Below are 17,062 nucleotides of genomic sequence, written 5' to 3'. Positions count from 1 at the left end.
GCTGAAATAACAACAAAGGATTTAGAATATTACATAAACTTCACATATAAAGCAGCGGCAGTTTGAGACGACTGACTCCAATGTTGAAAAAGTTGTACTGTGGGTAAAATGCTATCAAATAGCTTCTCATGGTACAGAGAAATCTTTCCTGAAAGGAAAAGTTAATCAATGCATCAAACTTCATTGACTTATTTTAAGAAGTTACCACAGCCACCCTAAACCTTCAGCAACTCCCACCCTGTTCAGTCAGCAGCCATCGACACCCAGAAAAGACCTTCCACCAGCAAAAAGACTACAACTCGCTGAAGGCTCAGATGATTATTAGCATTTTTTAGGAGTAACTTATTTTTTAAGTAAGGTATATAAATTGTTTTTTAGGCATAACACTATTGCACAAAATAGATTACAGTATAGCAAAAACATAACTTTCATAGGCACTGGGAAGAGAAAAAATTTATGTGACTTGTTTTACCGTGGTGGTCTGGAACTGAATCCACAAGGTCTCTGAGGTATGCCTGTATAAGAAGAGCTGACTAGAGAAAAGTTTCTCAGAAACACAAAACCACAATGGAAGTGAGACAGCCTAATTCAAAAAAAATTAAAAGAAAAAGAAAAAAACTCTAAAAAGCGCTATGCTTTTGCTCAAAAAAGCCATTTGTTTGCTAGTGTGAGTTCTAACAAAGACCAAATCCTGTCTCAAGTACATGTTAGGAGCTTGCGTTGACATTCTCTAGGGTCAGTTTAACCACACACAGTAAGAGATTACATCTTCCATTCCAATTTGCATTCATTAAAATATAATTCTTAAAATGGTGGGACAGTCAGATGTTTGGTCTAGATCTTCACAGTTGCTCATGGCTTCATGTTCCTGCAAATATAATCTGCACTTTTCTGAAAAAGGAAAATGAAAGAGGATGGATGACTCTTAGTCAACCCATGTGATTTCTGGATGAGGACCTGTGAAATGGAGAAAATTGGATTTCCCAGAACTGGCCCTGCCACCGCTCCCTTCCGATCCAAATTGAGCATATGTGTTACTTGGTGCAATTGTTGTCATAGAGATGATTCTTGTTTGTTAAATAAAAGAACCAAATGGTTACAGAAAACTAGACAATGTAAACTGTACATGTATAAATAAGTTATTTCCCTTTAAATGTCAAATGTCCCATCTCTCCTTATCTTTTTTTTTTTTTTTTAGGTTTCTCTAATTAGATAGACTCATAGTTTTCATCAAGAAGTTCAGTAAATAAATATTTGGACTATCTACTATGTGTAAAATGTCACAAAAACATTTAGAAACAAGCAAGAAATCCATATGGATGAGAAGAAAAGAGAGGTGGTGATGATGGTGGTAGTGGTGGTAATGGTGGTAGTGGTAGTGGTGGTCATGGTGGTGATGGGAGTGGTAGTGGTGGTAGTGGTGATAGTGGTGGTGGTGGTGCAGGTGGTGGTGGTTGTCTTGGTAATGGTGGTGTTGATGGTGGTTGTGGTTATGGTGCTGGTCATGGTGGTGGTCATGGTGGTGATGGGAGTAGTGGTGGTGGTGGTGGTGATAGTGGTGGTGGTGGAATGGTGGTTCCTGGTAACGGTGGTGTTGATGGTGGCTGTGGTCATGGTGATAATGGGATTGGTGGTGGTGGTAGTGGTGGTGGTTGTCCTGGTAATGGTGGTGTTGATGGTAGTTGTGGTTATGGTAGTGGTGGTGATGGTGGCAGTGGTGGTGGTTGTTCCCGGTAATGGTGGTGTTGACGGAGGTTGTGGTTATGGTGGTGGTGGTGGTGGTGGTGGTCATGGTGGTAATGGGAGTGGTGATGGTGGTGATGGGAGTGGTGATGGTGGTGATGGGAGTGGTGATGGTGATAGCAGTGGTGGTGGTGGCAGTGGTGGTGGTTGTCCTGGTAATGGAGGTTGTGGTAGTGGTGGTGGTGGTGATGGTAGTGGCAGTGGTCCTAGCTACAGTGATAACAGAATGAAGTTCTAGAAACCAAAATATTTTTCAACATAATATGTGATAGTAAATCTAATTCAATTGATTTGCATCATATCTTAGGGGACAAAGTTGTAGAAAATGATATACACTGGAAATCCTAAATTGAAAAGGTAGTTAAAAAATAAAATGACCTCCTTCTTACCTTTGTTCCTTATTCAAAACAATTATGGAACAAGACTAAAATTTTATTCTTCCCTAGTGTTTTAAAGCCAGATCCCCTGGGCCATCTCTGTGATTAACTGTCTTAATTTTCTAATTTAATTATACCTTCTCAGTCCCCTCCCTGCCATTACTCTAGGTCATCTCTACAATTATCTCTTTTCTGGGCAACAACAGTTCCTAAATGTCTTCCCTGACCACAATTTTGCCACCTCCATCCATTAGGTCCATTGTGCAAAGCATTATTTCTCTAAAATGCTTATTTGATGAGGTTGCTTCTCTGATCAAGACACTTCAGTGGTTCTCAGCCACTTTAAGGCCTAAATTCTCTAAATGGCTTACATGTTTTATAAATTGTTATGCATAATTGCTTTATTCTGCCAGTACTTCAGTCTGAAATAGAGTCTATTGGCTTGCATGGCAAAACTCAAGCATCATCTTTCATTCTGAAAAGTGTTTTCTAACTCACTCATATTATTGTCCATATTCTTTTTTAAGCCATGCCCTTGCATTGCACAGATTTCTATATAATATTTTATTGCACCCAAAATGCTTGCTTATATATCTGTCTCCTACAAGAATAGACTGTCTTGTCATCAAAGGATCTAAGATTGTTTTATTTTATAAAAATATTTTAGCACACAGTAATTACAATATTTATGGAATGAATGAGTGAGTGAATAAGAGAATGGATGAATGAATACATAAATGAATGGCACAGAACCTTCAGGTTAATATTATTTAGTCCCCACAGTTGAATGCGGCCACAGTAAGTAGCACTAGTAATCATGGATGACAACACGATGCAAGTAAAGGAAGTGAAACCATTGTTTAAAGGTGTCTGTAAACCAAACCAATACATATTCATTGAAGTATAATCCACAGAAATTTTGAACTAGTACAATGATCAGTAGGAAACAGTGAACAATTTTTTTAGAAGTACAGAATAATGTTTGAGATGATGGATATGCTAATTACCTGATTACTATACATTACAGGTATTGAAACATCACTATATGCTCTATGCATATGTAGAACTATTATATATCGATTTTAAAAACTACTTTAATTTGTTTAAGCACAGAATAAGAACATCTGGATTTAAACATATCTCCACTACTTAAATGCTGCACTGGGCTTATTTCTTTTACTTTTATAAGCTCATTTCTTCAGACATAAAATTAAATAGTCAAAGTAGGTAAAACTTTATAAATAGGGACCACATGACTCAGACACGTTCAAGTAAAATCTATGAAAAAGTTTTGATTCAAAGTCATTTAATAGACATACACTAACAGACAGACTCTCATCCCAAAATCACTTACTCAAACATTTCAGTTAAAAAAAAAAAAAAAAAGAAAGAAAAAAGTTTTTGGCAGTTATCTATATAACCACACTAAAAAAAAAAATGTTTTCAAAGGCAAGAAAACATTTTTGTGGGTAAACACATTTACACTCCAAAATTATTATAGTCATTGGTACCTCCCTGTGGGATCTGAATATATGGGGATGCTGGAGGAAATAGTTAAGTTTCTTGTTACCCTTGGCTTGATAATTGAGCATTTGACCATACTAGTCAGCCATTCTCTTCAGAGAGGTGATGTGGGTTTGACTACACTCAAAAATTAGTCCTAGCCATTTGTACTGGAGGGAACACAAGGAAAAGAGGGAAAGCTCTTAAAACAAGTCTGTCTGTCATAATATCTCCTTGGGGTTTCTCTTTAGTCTGAGAGCAGCTGTTGTAGCTTTCAGGTAAAGCAATGAACTCGTGATGTTCTACCAAGATCTTGCCAGGCTTCATGATTCAGTAACAGCTCTGAAATAAGGCAATGGCATCCCAATTCTTTGAAAAGGCTAACTTTCTACTTCATGAGAGTTTAGCTCTACTTCAGAATATTACCTAAGAATGAAGAAATATTTACTCACTGACATGAAAAGAGAGAATTGAGAGTTGGAATATCTCTCTCAATTTCCATGTTAAGATTTCCTTGTTATTTTCCTTTAAGAATATGAAGACCATATCCACAAAGGACCATAAAATCTGTATGGATTCAAGTAGAGAAATGAACGAACCTCTCAAAATGCCCTTTGCAACAATTGGCAATGACGTCAGTCTTCTCAGCCATTTGATATCTTCCCAGCTGATAGATGGGTCTATCGCTTTAGCCACATATGCAGCAAGTCCACTGTCATCTCCAAAATTTTCCTCAGGAGAAAATGATAAAGTACTGGTTTCAAAATTTTTCATCCTAAAATAAGAAATGCATAAAACAAGAAATTTGCCAAAGTTAGAAATATCTTTCCAATGATTCATTCAATGAAAAATGTTACCCTTTTCAAATCAATTGGCTGTTCACTCCTCATTCATCTATAAGTCAATTGCATGCATATTTTCCATATTTTAATGTAGGACTCTAGACTAAATGTTATACACTAGTGGTCTTAATCAGTGACCTAAATGTTATTTTACATCTTAGGCTGTGTTTATACAAACAAATGTGTTTCAAGGAAAAAAAATGTGTTCATATTCAAATATCCCTTTTTAAGCCAGTTTATAGGTATAGACAATAGAGTTGACACTATTTTTAGCCAGCAATGCAAATTAATCACAATTTTAAAAACATTTTTATGGTGCACTATAATGTACAAAGGGTTTCGTATGCCAAAATTATCACGATTTTTCCTTAAAAGACTCTTAGAAAGTAACAATGATATACTCTGTGATTCCCATAGAAAATAAAAACAGAGGTACAAAATGAATTGCCTCAAATTAGAACTAGCTAATAGCAGTATTTGAGTTCCAATCTGGGTCCCTTGACTTTATTCCTAATTATATTCTCTTTGCTCAGATCTCAGTTTCCTCCTGGCTATTGCACCTGACCTCATGAAACCTTCCAATGCCCTTGTAGAAAATTCTAGAAGAGGTTGCAACTGCAGTAACAAGTGTTAACATGACTGTCTGTTGCCCCTGTAGACTCCTTCTTGCCCTGCTATTGCAGTATTGATGGTGGTGGTGGGCATGGGAGAAGTGGGAAGTGTTTCCCAGCAGATAAGTTGTCACCTCTTGCCTTTCCCTCCCCCTTTTACTTGTTCTCTCTGAACCTCTCAGTCTGCTGACTCAAAACAAGTTTGACAAGGACATGAACTTTTCAATTATCAATACCTTCATTTCTCTGACAGTGGTTTTTTCTTGGTCCTGGGCCTGAGTCACCACCCACACAGCAGACTGGAAGCATTAGGGATGTTGACGTGTAAATACCCCAGCTCCCTCACTCCTAGGTAAACTAACTCTGAGATAAATTCTGCCTAAGCTCCCAGAATTTTCCAGCAGGGTTAAGCTTCAGTTGCCCACAACTGTAGCTGTCTTGGTATTATGCCCTTTGTTCAATGCCTTCCCTCCTTTGCCTCACTTTCCTACTCCTCTAGCAGTATTCCCTTCACCTTCCCTATAAACTACTTGCACTGAAATCACAGGCTCACAGCCTGCTTCTAGGAGAACACAAACTGAGACAAAGTACCACTGAGTTGCTTCCTTCCCGTATGTCTATTTTTGTTGACCCAGCTTAGCCCAGTATTTCTCTAACTCACCTCTAAGATTCTGCAGCTGGCTTCCCCTGTGCCTGAGGTCTTTTCTCTTGACCTAATATCCTGGCTAGACTTTGGCAGTTCCCCACTCTAGGGGCAATGTCTTTTCAGCCTGCAGCTGTGACTGCTAGCTGGATGGATGACTTCAGGATACACAATAGAATCACTCCTGTGACTTATCTGCCCACAGCCCCAAATCCAGTTGTAAAATTCTTCTCCTGAAAGATTGTTTTTGAATAATGACAGTGACCGGACTCACCTTGCTCTTCTGCATACTATTAATTCCCCTACCAGTCAATTTCCTTTTTTGGGGGGTCAAAGTATAGTGGTATGTATATTGATCTCTGGCTTAGTCCTATCTCTTTCTTCCCCTCCACCAGTTCTGTCATTAAATGTAGAGAAGATCATGGAGCCATATAAAAATTTATATATCGGCCAGGCGCAGTGGCTCATGCCTGTAGTCCCAGCACTTTGGGAGGCCAAGGTGGGCAGATCACCTGAGGTCAGGAGTTCAAGACCAGCCTGGACAACATGGTGAAACCCAGTCTCTACTAAAATTTCAGAAAAATTAGCCAGGTGTAGTGGTAGGCACCTGTAATCCCAGCTACTTGGGAGACTGAGGCATGAGAATCGCTTGAACTCAGGAGGGGGAGGTTGCAGTGAGCCGACATCATGCCACTGCACTCCAGATTAGGCGACAAAGTGAGACTCCATCACAAAAAAAAAAAAAAAATTGTATATCATACTAGAAGAATCTAGGCACAATCATGACTTCCTTTAATAGAAAACTATGATTTTTTACACTTTAGTGTATTTTAGCTAACATAACTGGTTATGTAGCTTGGGTGGCATATATTATCACAAAGATATGAACATTCATATCCCATATAACTCAATTCAAGCTATTAACAAAGTTTTCTCAATAAGGATTGAATAGTTAGTCCTATAGTTTCACGGACTCAGATGGCCATTGAAGATCATAGAAAATTTCAGTGAGTCATATGGATGCCCATCTAGTTGTTGGCCTTTGGTGGGGATTTTAGCTGAAATGCCTGGACTTCCTTTTTATTTAAATCAAACCACTTAGGGTTGTATGTTATATCATAGTCCTTGGTCTTCTGTGGTCACCCTAATTTGAATAAAGCTAACCGCTGGTCAATAAACATATCCTTATCATGGAGACCTATTTCATTACTTACAAACGATTAAATGATAATAAATTCCAAACTTTTAAATAATATTGTTAATAAGAAAAAGTCCGGTCTGTCTATCCCATAGCAAGACCAGGAAAAGTAAAAGAAAAACATCTGTATGTGTATATAGTCTGCATGGCACCCCACCCCCATCCCAAACAAGCTCCAGTGTTTCAGCAGGGGTGGGGTGAAAGGGTGAAATGGATAGGAAAAAACAGAAACATGGATAAAATTATATAAATAACTGTTGTTATTCTTGGATGGTGAAATGCGGATCAACACTTGAATGAATGTTGCCTTACAGAAATTTCAGTGCACAATGAAGCCTTGTTGTTACTCTGAAACTTTGTTCAAAGTCAGAAGCCAAGAAAAAGTTTTCAGATATCTTGACAGAGACCCACGATGGAGTGTTTTACCAAGAGCTCCGAAAGAAACCTCCATGAATGCTATTTTTATTCGGATTATGACATACATATATAAATGCTTAAAGTGGCTTCTGATAACTAAAGTATTCCATTTTGTAAGGAAAAAAGGGGCGAAATCAAAATAATAACATGATTACTTAGGGCTTAATTCTCCAAATCCTGATCTGTTTAATGACGCAAAGGTAAGAAACAAGATTTCTTCTTTGTAAGGTACTCATTATCTCTTGAGTGACACTCAAATGTACTTTTTAATATAGAAGTTGTTTTAGCTGTTAGTAATTTAGCATCATAAATATAGTAACAACTTCTAATGTAAGTTAAACATTATTAAATAACCAATAGTAACACCAATAATCACGAATATTGAGTAATACATAATATTATGTATTATAAGTATTGATAATGCAGCATTAAAGATAAAGCCACATAATTCTGTCTTGGGAAACGAAAAAATAAAACGACCAATAGAGGCTACAGTATCAACACAATATGAAAAGAAAGAGATTGAAAGAGGGGCTCATAAATACAGACACTGATACATGGGCCACCAGCCTTTAATTCTGTGGTTAGGAGAATACTTGTGTTGAGAACACAGCCCTGGTAATTGCTTCCTCAATGTGGCCGCTAGAAGAAGGTTCAGAGAATGAATTTTGAGTTCAAATCCTGGTTCAGCCTCTTGCTAGTTATGTTACATTGGGAAAATCTTGTATGCTCTAGTACATTTTGTTGATTGAGTCAACAATTACTTATTGAGCATCTACTACGTGCCAGTGTTTTCAATGTTTAAGATATATCAATAAATATCAAAACAGTTGAGAATCCCTGCCCATGGTAAACATCATCAATAAGTAAATTACAAAGTGTATCAGAACATAAGCACTATACAAAGTCAAGAAAAAAGTAAAGCAGATTAAGAGGGATGTGAGTTGTCAGAGACTCAAAATCAAACTTTAAGTATGTTTGGTAACCAGTATGGGCAAAATTGAGAAGCTACCTTGAGGAGGAAATTGGTAGAACTGTGTTTGTGGTTATTTGTTACAACAGCAATAAGAATAACATGAAGGCATTATATCACAGTTCCAAATGTCAGAAGTCTAAAATGAGTCTCACTGGACCAAACTCAAGATATCAATAGGGCTGCATTTCTTCCGGAGAATCTAGGGGAAGCCCTATTCCCATGTCTTTTCCAGCTTCTAGATACCCCCTGCTTTCCCTGGCTCCTGACCACATCATTCCAACCTCTACATCTGTCATTTCGTCTCTTTCTCTGACTCTGACACTCTTGCTTCCTTCCCTCTTATAAGGACCCTTTTAATGACATCAAGCCTACTGAGATAAAACAGGAAAAATCCTCCCACCTCAAGCCCCTTAAGTTAATCACATCTGCAAAGTCCATTTTGCCACGTAAAGGAACAGGTTCCAGGGATTCATTTTCCTGCTATACTTATGGATGTGAATGATTTCCTAACCAAAAATTTGAGAGGCTATTATGCCATTTAAGAGGCTATTGTGCCAAGTCCTCCACTGACCTCTCTCCCTGCTCCTCCCCCCACCCTGTTATTCTGCTCATATTTGCATCTCTACCATCAGTTTTTATTGTGGCTTCCCAATACAGAGACATGTATACCCATTCCTAATGTCAAGACTCAGTGGAAGCGAGGCTATCAGTCATGCGTGGATTCTGGGAATTACCGTTACAGGCAGAGGGAACAGCCAGGGCAAAGGCCCCGGGGTTCCAGCGTGCCTGGCATATTGAAGGAACAGCAGGGAAGCCAGAGTGGAAGAGTGAGTGAGGATGTGAGTGCCAGGCAGTGAGGCAGAGGTCATGGAGACCTATTCACATTGAGTCTACTTTAAGGCAGGCCACTTTCATCATGAGAGACCTGAGAAGACAGTGGCAGGCCAATCTATTTCAGTATGATATATTCTGGCTACTGTGATCAATAAATCACTTCTGGACACCGGGCGCGGTGGCTCACGCCTGTAATCCCAGCACTTTGGGAGGCCGAGGCAGGCGGATCACGAGGTCAGGAGATCGAGAACATCCTGGCTAACATGGTGAAACCCCGTCTCTACTAAAAATACAAAAAAATTAGCCGGGCGTAGTGGCGGAAGCCTGTAGTCCCAGCTACTCGGGAGGCTGAGGCAGGAGAATGGCGTGAACCTGGGAGGCGGAGCTTGCAGTGAGCCAAGATCGGGCCACTGCACTCCAGCCTGGGCAACAGAGCGAGACTCCGTCTTAAATAAATAAATAAATAAATAACTTCTGGGCTTAAGAAAACATGTCACTGGGCAAATGGTAGAAAGGGTAAGTGTCATGATTTACCTTGATCTTAGTCAATGATAAGAAATTACTTTTCTTCTCTGTAAACTGCCTTGGCACTGCACTGAAGGGCCAAATCTTAATTCAGGGTAAAGGAACCATCTCCGTGGGGATATGGAGAAAGAAAAAGTTCCTGCCCCAAAGCCTCAGGAATCAGTCTACTGAACTGGTTTCATTCCCTGCTTCTTCCAAGAGCAGATGAGAAGTCTCCTTACTCCTTCTCAGTTTCAGGAACCCCCGTGCCATTAATAATGTATACACATGCATGTGTTTTGCATATGGACCAAGCAGAGACTACCAAACCTCTGAACTCTTGCTGGGCCCAGATGCCAAGAGTCGGGACCGTCCCCCACCCCCGGGCAGAGGAAGTAACAAGGGCTGGAAGGAGCCATGCTTTACAGGCTCATTCTCCTCTGGATTTCCTGCCTCCCTTGCCTGCCAAACCTCACTTATGAAAAGCCAGGCTTCACCTTCTGTGAGTCAGGTCAGTTGCGGAAAGAAACCGATTTCATATCAGGCTATAACAGATGAGCTTTTCGGGTGTATGTGGCCTCAAGCGGAAGCCTGGACCTCCCATTAGCGTGCTCTGGCTTTGAGAGCTGAATGTGGACCACTGAGGAACTGACCAGAAGGCACTGGCCTACTCCGAAGTCCACTAGGACAAACAACGCCAATGTGCACTCTGAGGGGCTGGGGTACACCCAGCTGTGGGGTGTTTCCCGTGTTCCCTATAACCTGGATGTGTTGCTCATTATTTGATCATCTTCAGACCGGAGATGTGACAAGCTAGGAAGCCGCAGCTAGTTCCATGCACACCGAGAGCTGAAAAGGGTCTTTGTTTCATGGCCCTTCACGTCATCTGGGAAGGAGCCCAGGAGCAAAAGAAAAGGGGGGAAAGCAAATCAACCTTCCCGCCACTCACGGGGTAGCCCCAGCCGTGAAGAAGCAAGAGGTACCAGCCAGAATTAACAACTGTGTCATCCCCACCCCATCTAAGTAAATGCCTCTGTGAAACACATTTTGCTATCCAGAGCAAGAAAGCATGTCTTAAGTTAAAAACAAAACAAAAAACCCTACTGTACTTATTATTGTTGTTACTATTGTTAGTAGTAGTAGTATTAAGTGATGGAGGAAAAGGAAGAACAAATTCCTTTTCAAATGGCCAAGGGGAAATAATGAGGAATGTTTCCTGTCAGAAATCTCGATAGTGGGAAACTATTTAGAAAGTCTTAAAAAAAAAAAAAAGTAATCAAAATAGAGAAATAATGTAAATATGGGTTTCATATTGGGGGAATTTGAATCCCTCAGCTTTCTAATGAATTTGGCAAGGAATAAGACTATGTCAGAGGCTTTTGTTTTTGTTCTCTTTAAACACGGGGTGTTTAGGTAACCCTGAGTCTGGGATATGTGGAACAGTTTTATTGGCAAGTTTGGCAGGGAGAGCACTTTCTTTTTCTGTCATTGGCCTAATCCTGGTGCCACATACAGAAATAATATCCTAAACTGGCCTGCTAGTAACAGGGAGGTAACATCACACAGCTAATTCACACATGGCTCAACAGCAAGATTTTATGCACAGTAGTTTATTCTCACATAGGCACATACACAGTAAAACTATGTGAAACTTACACAAGGCCATGCTCCAACTTCCATGGTGAGATACACTCTGCAGTCACTGTAATAGATATGAAATTCCAGGCAAATATGAATTTGATTTTGGATCTTTTCATTTTTGAATATTTTGGAAGAGCAAACACAGTAAACCTGGGCTTCTTTCGTCTTTTATCTTTTTTCAATCTTGCTAGCCCTAGGTTGTTTTTTCTTTTTTTTTTTTTTTTCAAATACAATTCAAACATAGACAGAATAAGTAAGGGCCTCTGTGGCATGAGATCTGGGAACCCAGAAAGATATTCCTCATAATCTTACATATTCTGATGGATGCTGTAGGAGTCCATCATAAAAATGTCCTCCATTAAAACTAAGATTTTGATCCATTTTCAAATACTTATAGGGCTGAGGGACATAATACATCCATATGAAAAATCCAAGAGCACATTTTGGTGGAAACTAAAGGAAGGAAAACATGATGGGGAAAAGAGGTGTATAGCTTAAGGAGGTTTGGGTCTTTCCCAGAGACTTCCGCTCAGTTTCCAGCTTTGACTCAAGATGATTGTAATCCCAAAATACTACCAGGAAAGAGATAATAATTCACTGCTTGTGAACAGGGTGAATGAATGGCCTGATGAAACCATTATGGTTCAACATCAGATTATGTGATACATTGTTTTTGCTAAGATGAATGATTTGAGTGAATGAATGAATGAATTTTGACCTATGGACAAACCACAGTGAAAGGAATATTGCTGAAAGAAGAAGTAGACAATGAGGGATCAAAGATGTGGCTTTTTAAAATCTCCATTATTTTTTCTTTCTTTAATCTTCTTATCCTTAGCTGTTCCATGTACAATTAAAAATAAAATGTAAAGGTGGCTCTTTGACTTTAATAGAGAAATAGGGCACCAGGATGATCTTAATAAACTGTTGCTTGGGCAATATTAAGCATCTTCCATCTGTAGAGCAATTCATACTTCCTAAAGCCAAAGGCCTTAATGCACTCTGGTCTGAAAACTTATTTTGACTTTTGTAAGTATAGAGGCCATTTCTGTTTCTATTGTGTAGCTCAAAAAAGTGACATCTACAAAAGGGATTTGATTAGCTGAAGATTAACCAGATATTTAGCAATGATGGTATCAGTAGAATCCAGACCCTATCATTCCCAGACAAGATCCCTTTCAGCTCAGTTCAGGGCCCACATGTTCATGTTTACCTGAGTTGTGGTGGCAGCTTGAATCTGTTACGTACATCATCAAGACGGTTGCCCAGGTAAGGTGTGTCCACTGTCACAAATATGGCCTTGTAGCCCGTCTTCTCTGCCTGCCGCACCAGCTTCTTGGTGACTTCTCGGTCCTTATAGATATACAGTTGCAACCAACGAAGTGCCTCAGGACCAGCTTCTGCCACTTCTTCAATTGAGGAGGTGGCCCAGGAACTCAACATCATGCCCGTTCCCAGGGACTGACAGGCTGAGAAAGAAAGGAGATAATCAAGCCAGGCCTGGCATTGCTCATCCAAGCCTTTGAATTGCAGTTGGATGGAGTAAAGACATCTAGAAGGGCAATTTGGCAATATGAAGTCAAATCTTTTAAAAAGAGAAGCAAGTTCAGTCCATACCATCTATTTCCTGATTCTACCTCCTCTGGAACAAATGGCTACTGGAGTTATTGCTGCTCAGTGTTTATTTTCCAATGATTAGAAATACACATTTCTTTCCACACTTTGTATATTGTTCCTGAAGAACAAAATGAGTCCAATAGTCAAAGGTGCCTGTAAATACAGGCAAAAAATATTAAGAACCTGAATGTCCAGCACTAGGGAATTGGTTAAACTATAGTTCATACACCATCAAGTAAACACTGATCTTGTATGAAATCCCAGGACTCTCTTATCTTACTTTTACTCACTGACTCTTTTCATTGTCTTTAAGATACATCTTCAAAGATAGACACCTACACTTTTAAAGTTACAGATATACTCAGACTTTATTCATATGTTTGGCATTTATTTCTCTTCTTTAATTAAACAGTTATACATTATGCAATTGCTATAAGGAAATTGCATATGACACACACACACACACACAATCACTAAAAGGGACACTGGTCAGGTCTCAGATATTGAAGCATCAAAGATAAGGCTACGTATACAAGCTGGGAGATAAAACTTCCATTTCAGAACAATAACAGGGTAGAATGGATTGAGAGCCTGTCCTACAGTCCCAGTCTTGCCATCCATGAAGCATCCATGAAGCACATTCTATCTGCGCAATGGCTAGAGCCACAGCTGTTCTGCCCACTTCATTGCATTGCAAGATCATCTACTGGGGCAATGTTTGTGAACGTTTTCTGTGTAATCCCCGAAGCCATGCAATTGTAAAGGGCTAGGTGAGAGGATGCCTAATGAATTTGGAAAAATAAGTACTGGATAGCTTTGTATATTTTTCTAATTTCGCCAAGGACCTGGATTTCTTAATGTCATTATTTATTAATCTTCTCTTTGCCAGACTCCTTTGTGCATTCACACTCTGCACCTCCAGTATACGGAGGACCTTCCCACCGGACTCTAAGATTCCATGCCTTCCCAGTGCATGGCACTGTCTCTCATGCACATGGCAAACCTACCCTCTTGGATGTCATTGCCCTGAAATATTGAGGGAGTCTATTTATCTATGCTTGGTACCAGGGAGTCATTTAGGCATGCAGGGAGTCTAGAAAGATCATTGCCCTGGGAGAGTGGTGAGTTCCATGCTGAGTTCTCCTACTTTGTTGCTCATCTCTGTGTGACCTTAGGTAACATCCTCTTCAGGACATTTTTTTTTTCTTTTTTTTTTTTGAGACAGGGAGTCTCACTCTGTCACTTAGGCTGGAGTGCAGTGATGTGATCTTGGCTCACTGCAACCTCTGCCTCCTGGTTTCAAACAATCCTAGTGCTTCAGTCTCCTGCGTAACTGGGATTACAGGCATGTGCCACCACACCCAGCTAATATTTGTATTTTTGGTAGATACAGGGTTTTACCATGTTGATCAGGCTTGTCTTGAACTCCTGACTTCAAGTAATCTGACTACCTTGGCCTCCCACCAAAGCCAGCTTTCCTTTGCAATTATTTTTAATCTATTTATATGTATTTTAATTGAAAAATAGTAATTGGACATGTTTATGGGGTAAAATGTGATGTTTTGATCTATGTATACATTGTGGACAAATTTAGACAAGCTAATGACCATATTCATCACCTCACCAACTGGTAAGGTTTGGCTCTGTGTCCCCACCCAAATCTTACTCAAATTGTAATCCCACATGTCGAGGGAGGGAACTGTAATCCCCATGTGTTGAGGGCAAAAGGTGTTTGGATCATAGGGGTGATTTCCTCCATGCTGTTTACGTGCTAGCGCGTGAGCTCACACAAGATCTGATGGTTTTATAAGGGGCTCTTCTCCCTTCACTTCACACACAGGCTCTCTTACCTGCCACCATGTAAGACATACCTGCTTTCCCTTTCACCATGATTGTAAGCTTCCTGTGGCCTCCCCATCCATGCAGAACGGTGAGCCATTAAACCTCTTTTCTTTATAAATTACTTGGGCAGTTCCTTATAGCAGTGTGAAAGTGGACTAATACACCAACTTACCGTTTTTTTTTGTAGGGAGAACATTAAATATTTATTCTTTCAGTAATTTTAAAATATAAAATACATTACTATTAACTGTGATCACCATTCTGTATGATAGATCACTAAAACCTATTACTCCAGTTGCATTGAAACTTTGTACAACCTTGATCAATATATCACTTTCCTCATTCTTTTCCTTCCTCTCCCAGCCTCTAGTAGCCACCTTTTTACAATCTGTTTCGGTGAGACCTACCTTTTTAGATTCCACATATAAGTGAGATCATATAGTATTTGTCTATCTGTTCCTAGCTTATTTCACTCAGCATACTATCTTCCAGATTAATCCATGTTGTTACAAATAACAGAATTTTCCACTTTTTAAAGGCTGGATAGTATTCCTTTGTGTACATACACCTCATTCTTTATCCATTCATCTGTCAATGGATACTTAGGTTGACGCCATATCTTGACTATTGTGAATAATGCTATAATGAACATAGAAGTGCAGATACCTCTTCAACATACTGATTTCAACACCTTTCAATAAATATCCAGAAGTAGAATTGCTGGATCATATGGCAATTCGATTTTTAGTTTTTTGAGGAATTGTATGAAACTAAAAATTTCTGCACAGCAAAGAAAACAAACAATTAACAGAATCAAGAGACAATTCAGGGATTGGGAGAAAATATTTGTAAAGCATATATCTAATGAGTGCTAATATCCAAAAAAATATATGGAACTCAAACAACTCAATAGCAAGAAAAAAATAACCCAAATAAAAAATGTACAAAGCACAGGAAGAGAAACAATCAAAGGAATAAACAGGCAACCTACAAAACTGGAGAAAATATTTGCACACTATGCATCCAACAAAGGTCTAATATCCAGAATCTATAAGAAACTTACAAATCAACAAGAAAAAAACAGATAACCCCATTAAAAAGTGGGCAAAGGACATAAGCAGACACTTCTCAAACAAAGACATACAAGAGGCTGAAAAATATATGAAAAAATGGTCATCATCTCTAAGCATCAAAGAAATGCAAATCAAAACCACAAGATATGCCATCTCATAGCAGCCAGAATTGCTTTTGTTAAAAAATCAAAAAATACTATGTTGGTGAGACTGTGAAGAAAAGAGAAGGCTGATATACTGCCGTAGGGAATGTAAATTAAATAAGCCACTGTGGAGAGCAGTTTGGAAATTTCTCAAAGAACTGAGAGTTTTTCTACCATTCGACCCAGCAATCCCACTAACTGGGTATATTCCCAAAGGACAATAAATCATTCTACCAAAGAGACACATGCACCTGCATGTTCCTCACAGTACTAGTCACAATAGCAAAGACATGGAATCAATCCAGGTGCCTATCAATGGTGGACTGAACTTTTTAAACGTGGTACATATACACCATGGAATACTATGTAGCCATAGAAAAGAACAAAATCATCTCCTTTGCACCAACATGGATGCAGCTGGAAATCATTTCCTAAGTGAATTAATGTAGTAACCAAATACCACATGTTGTCACTTATAAATGGAAGCTGAACATTGGATACACATGGTCATTAAAATGGGAACAATAGATGCTGGGGAATACAACAGTGGGGTTTGGAGGGGGAAAAGGGCTGAAAAAAACTACCTGTTGGGAACTATGCTCACTACCTAGGTGATGGATTCATTTGCACTCCAAACCTCAGCATCATGCAATATACCTTTGTAGCAAACCCGCACATGTACTCCCTAATTCTAAAATAAAAGTTGAAAAAAGAAAAAAAAAATGGGCAAAGGATCTGAACAGACATTTCTCAAAAGAAGAGATATAAATGGCCAATAGACGTAATGAAAGAAGCTCAGTATCACTAATCATCAGGGAAATTTAAATTAAAATCATAATGAAGTATCACCTCCAACTGTTAGAATGGTTATTATCAAAAACACCAATGATAACAAGTGTTGGTGAGGATGCAAAGAAAAGGGAACCCTTGTGGAGAAAAGAGAACCTACTGATGACAGGAAAGTACGTTAATACAGCCATTTTGAAAAACAGGATGGAGATTATTCTACAATGATTTTGATGCTCAAGAGACACATTCCTCTTTTCCCTTGCAAATATAGTGTCCAGTGCTCAATACCTTTATGGAGAAAGCTCCTAA

At 39.2% G+C, this 17,062-nt stretch overlaps 1 protein-coding gene across 1 annotated transcript in view; it reads right to left on the bottom strand.

The window, feature by feature from the left end:
- HAO1 (hydroxyacid oxidase 1) overlaps positions 1–17,062 on the bottom strand; it is a 55,126-nt gene that overhangs the window by 19,902 nt on the left and 18,162 nt on the right. The window contains exons 3-4 of the mRNA XM_008018458.3: positions 12,503–12,758; positions 4,223–4,398 (exon numbers count right to left, since the gene is read on the bottom strand). Of these exons, the coding sequence (XP_008016649.1) occupies positions 4,223–4,398; positions 12,503–12,758 (432 nt within the window). The remainder of the gene's footprint in view (positions 1–4,222; positions 4,399–12,502; positions 12,759–17,062) is intronic.

This window comes from Chlorocebus sabaeus, chromosome 2 (assembly GCF_047675955.1).
Source record: "Chlorocebus sabaeus isolate Y175 chromosome 2, mChlSab1.0.hap1, whole genome shotgun sequence".
In the NCBI taxonomy this organism is placed as follows: domain Eukaryota; kingdom Metazoa; phylum Chordata; class Mammalia; order Primates; family Cercopithecidae; genus Chlorocebus; species Chlorocebus sabaeus.
The sequence above is the reverse complement of the archived record's forward strand: the minus strand, read 5'-3'. Positions and strand labels throughout refer to the sequence as shown.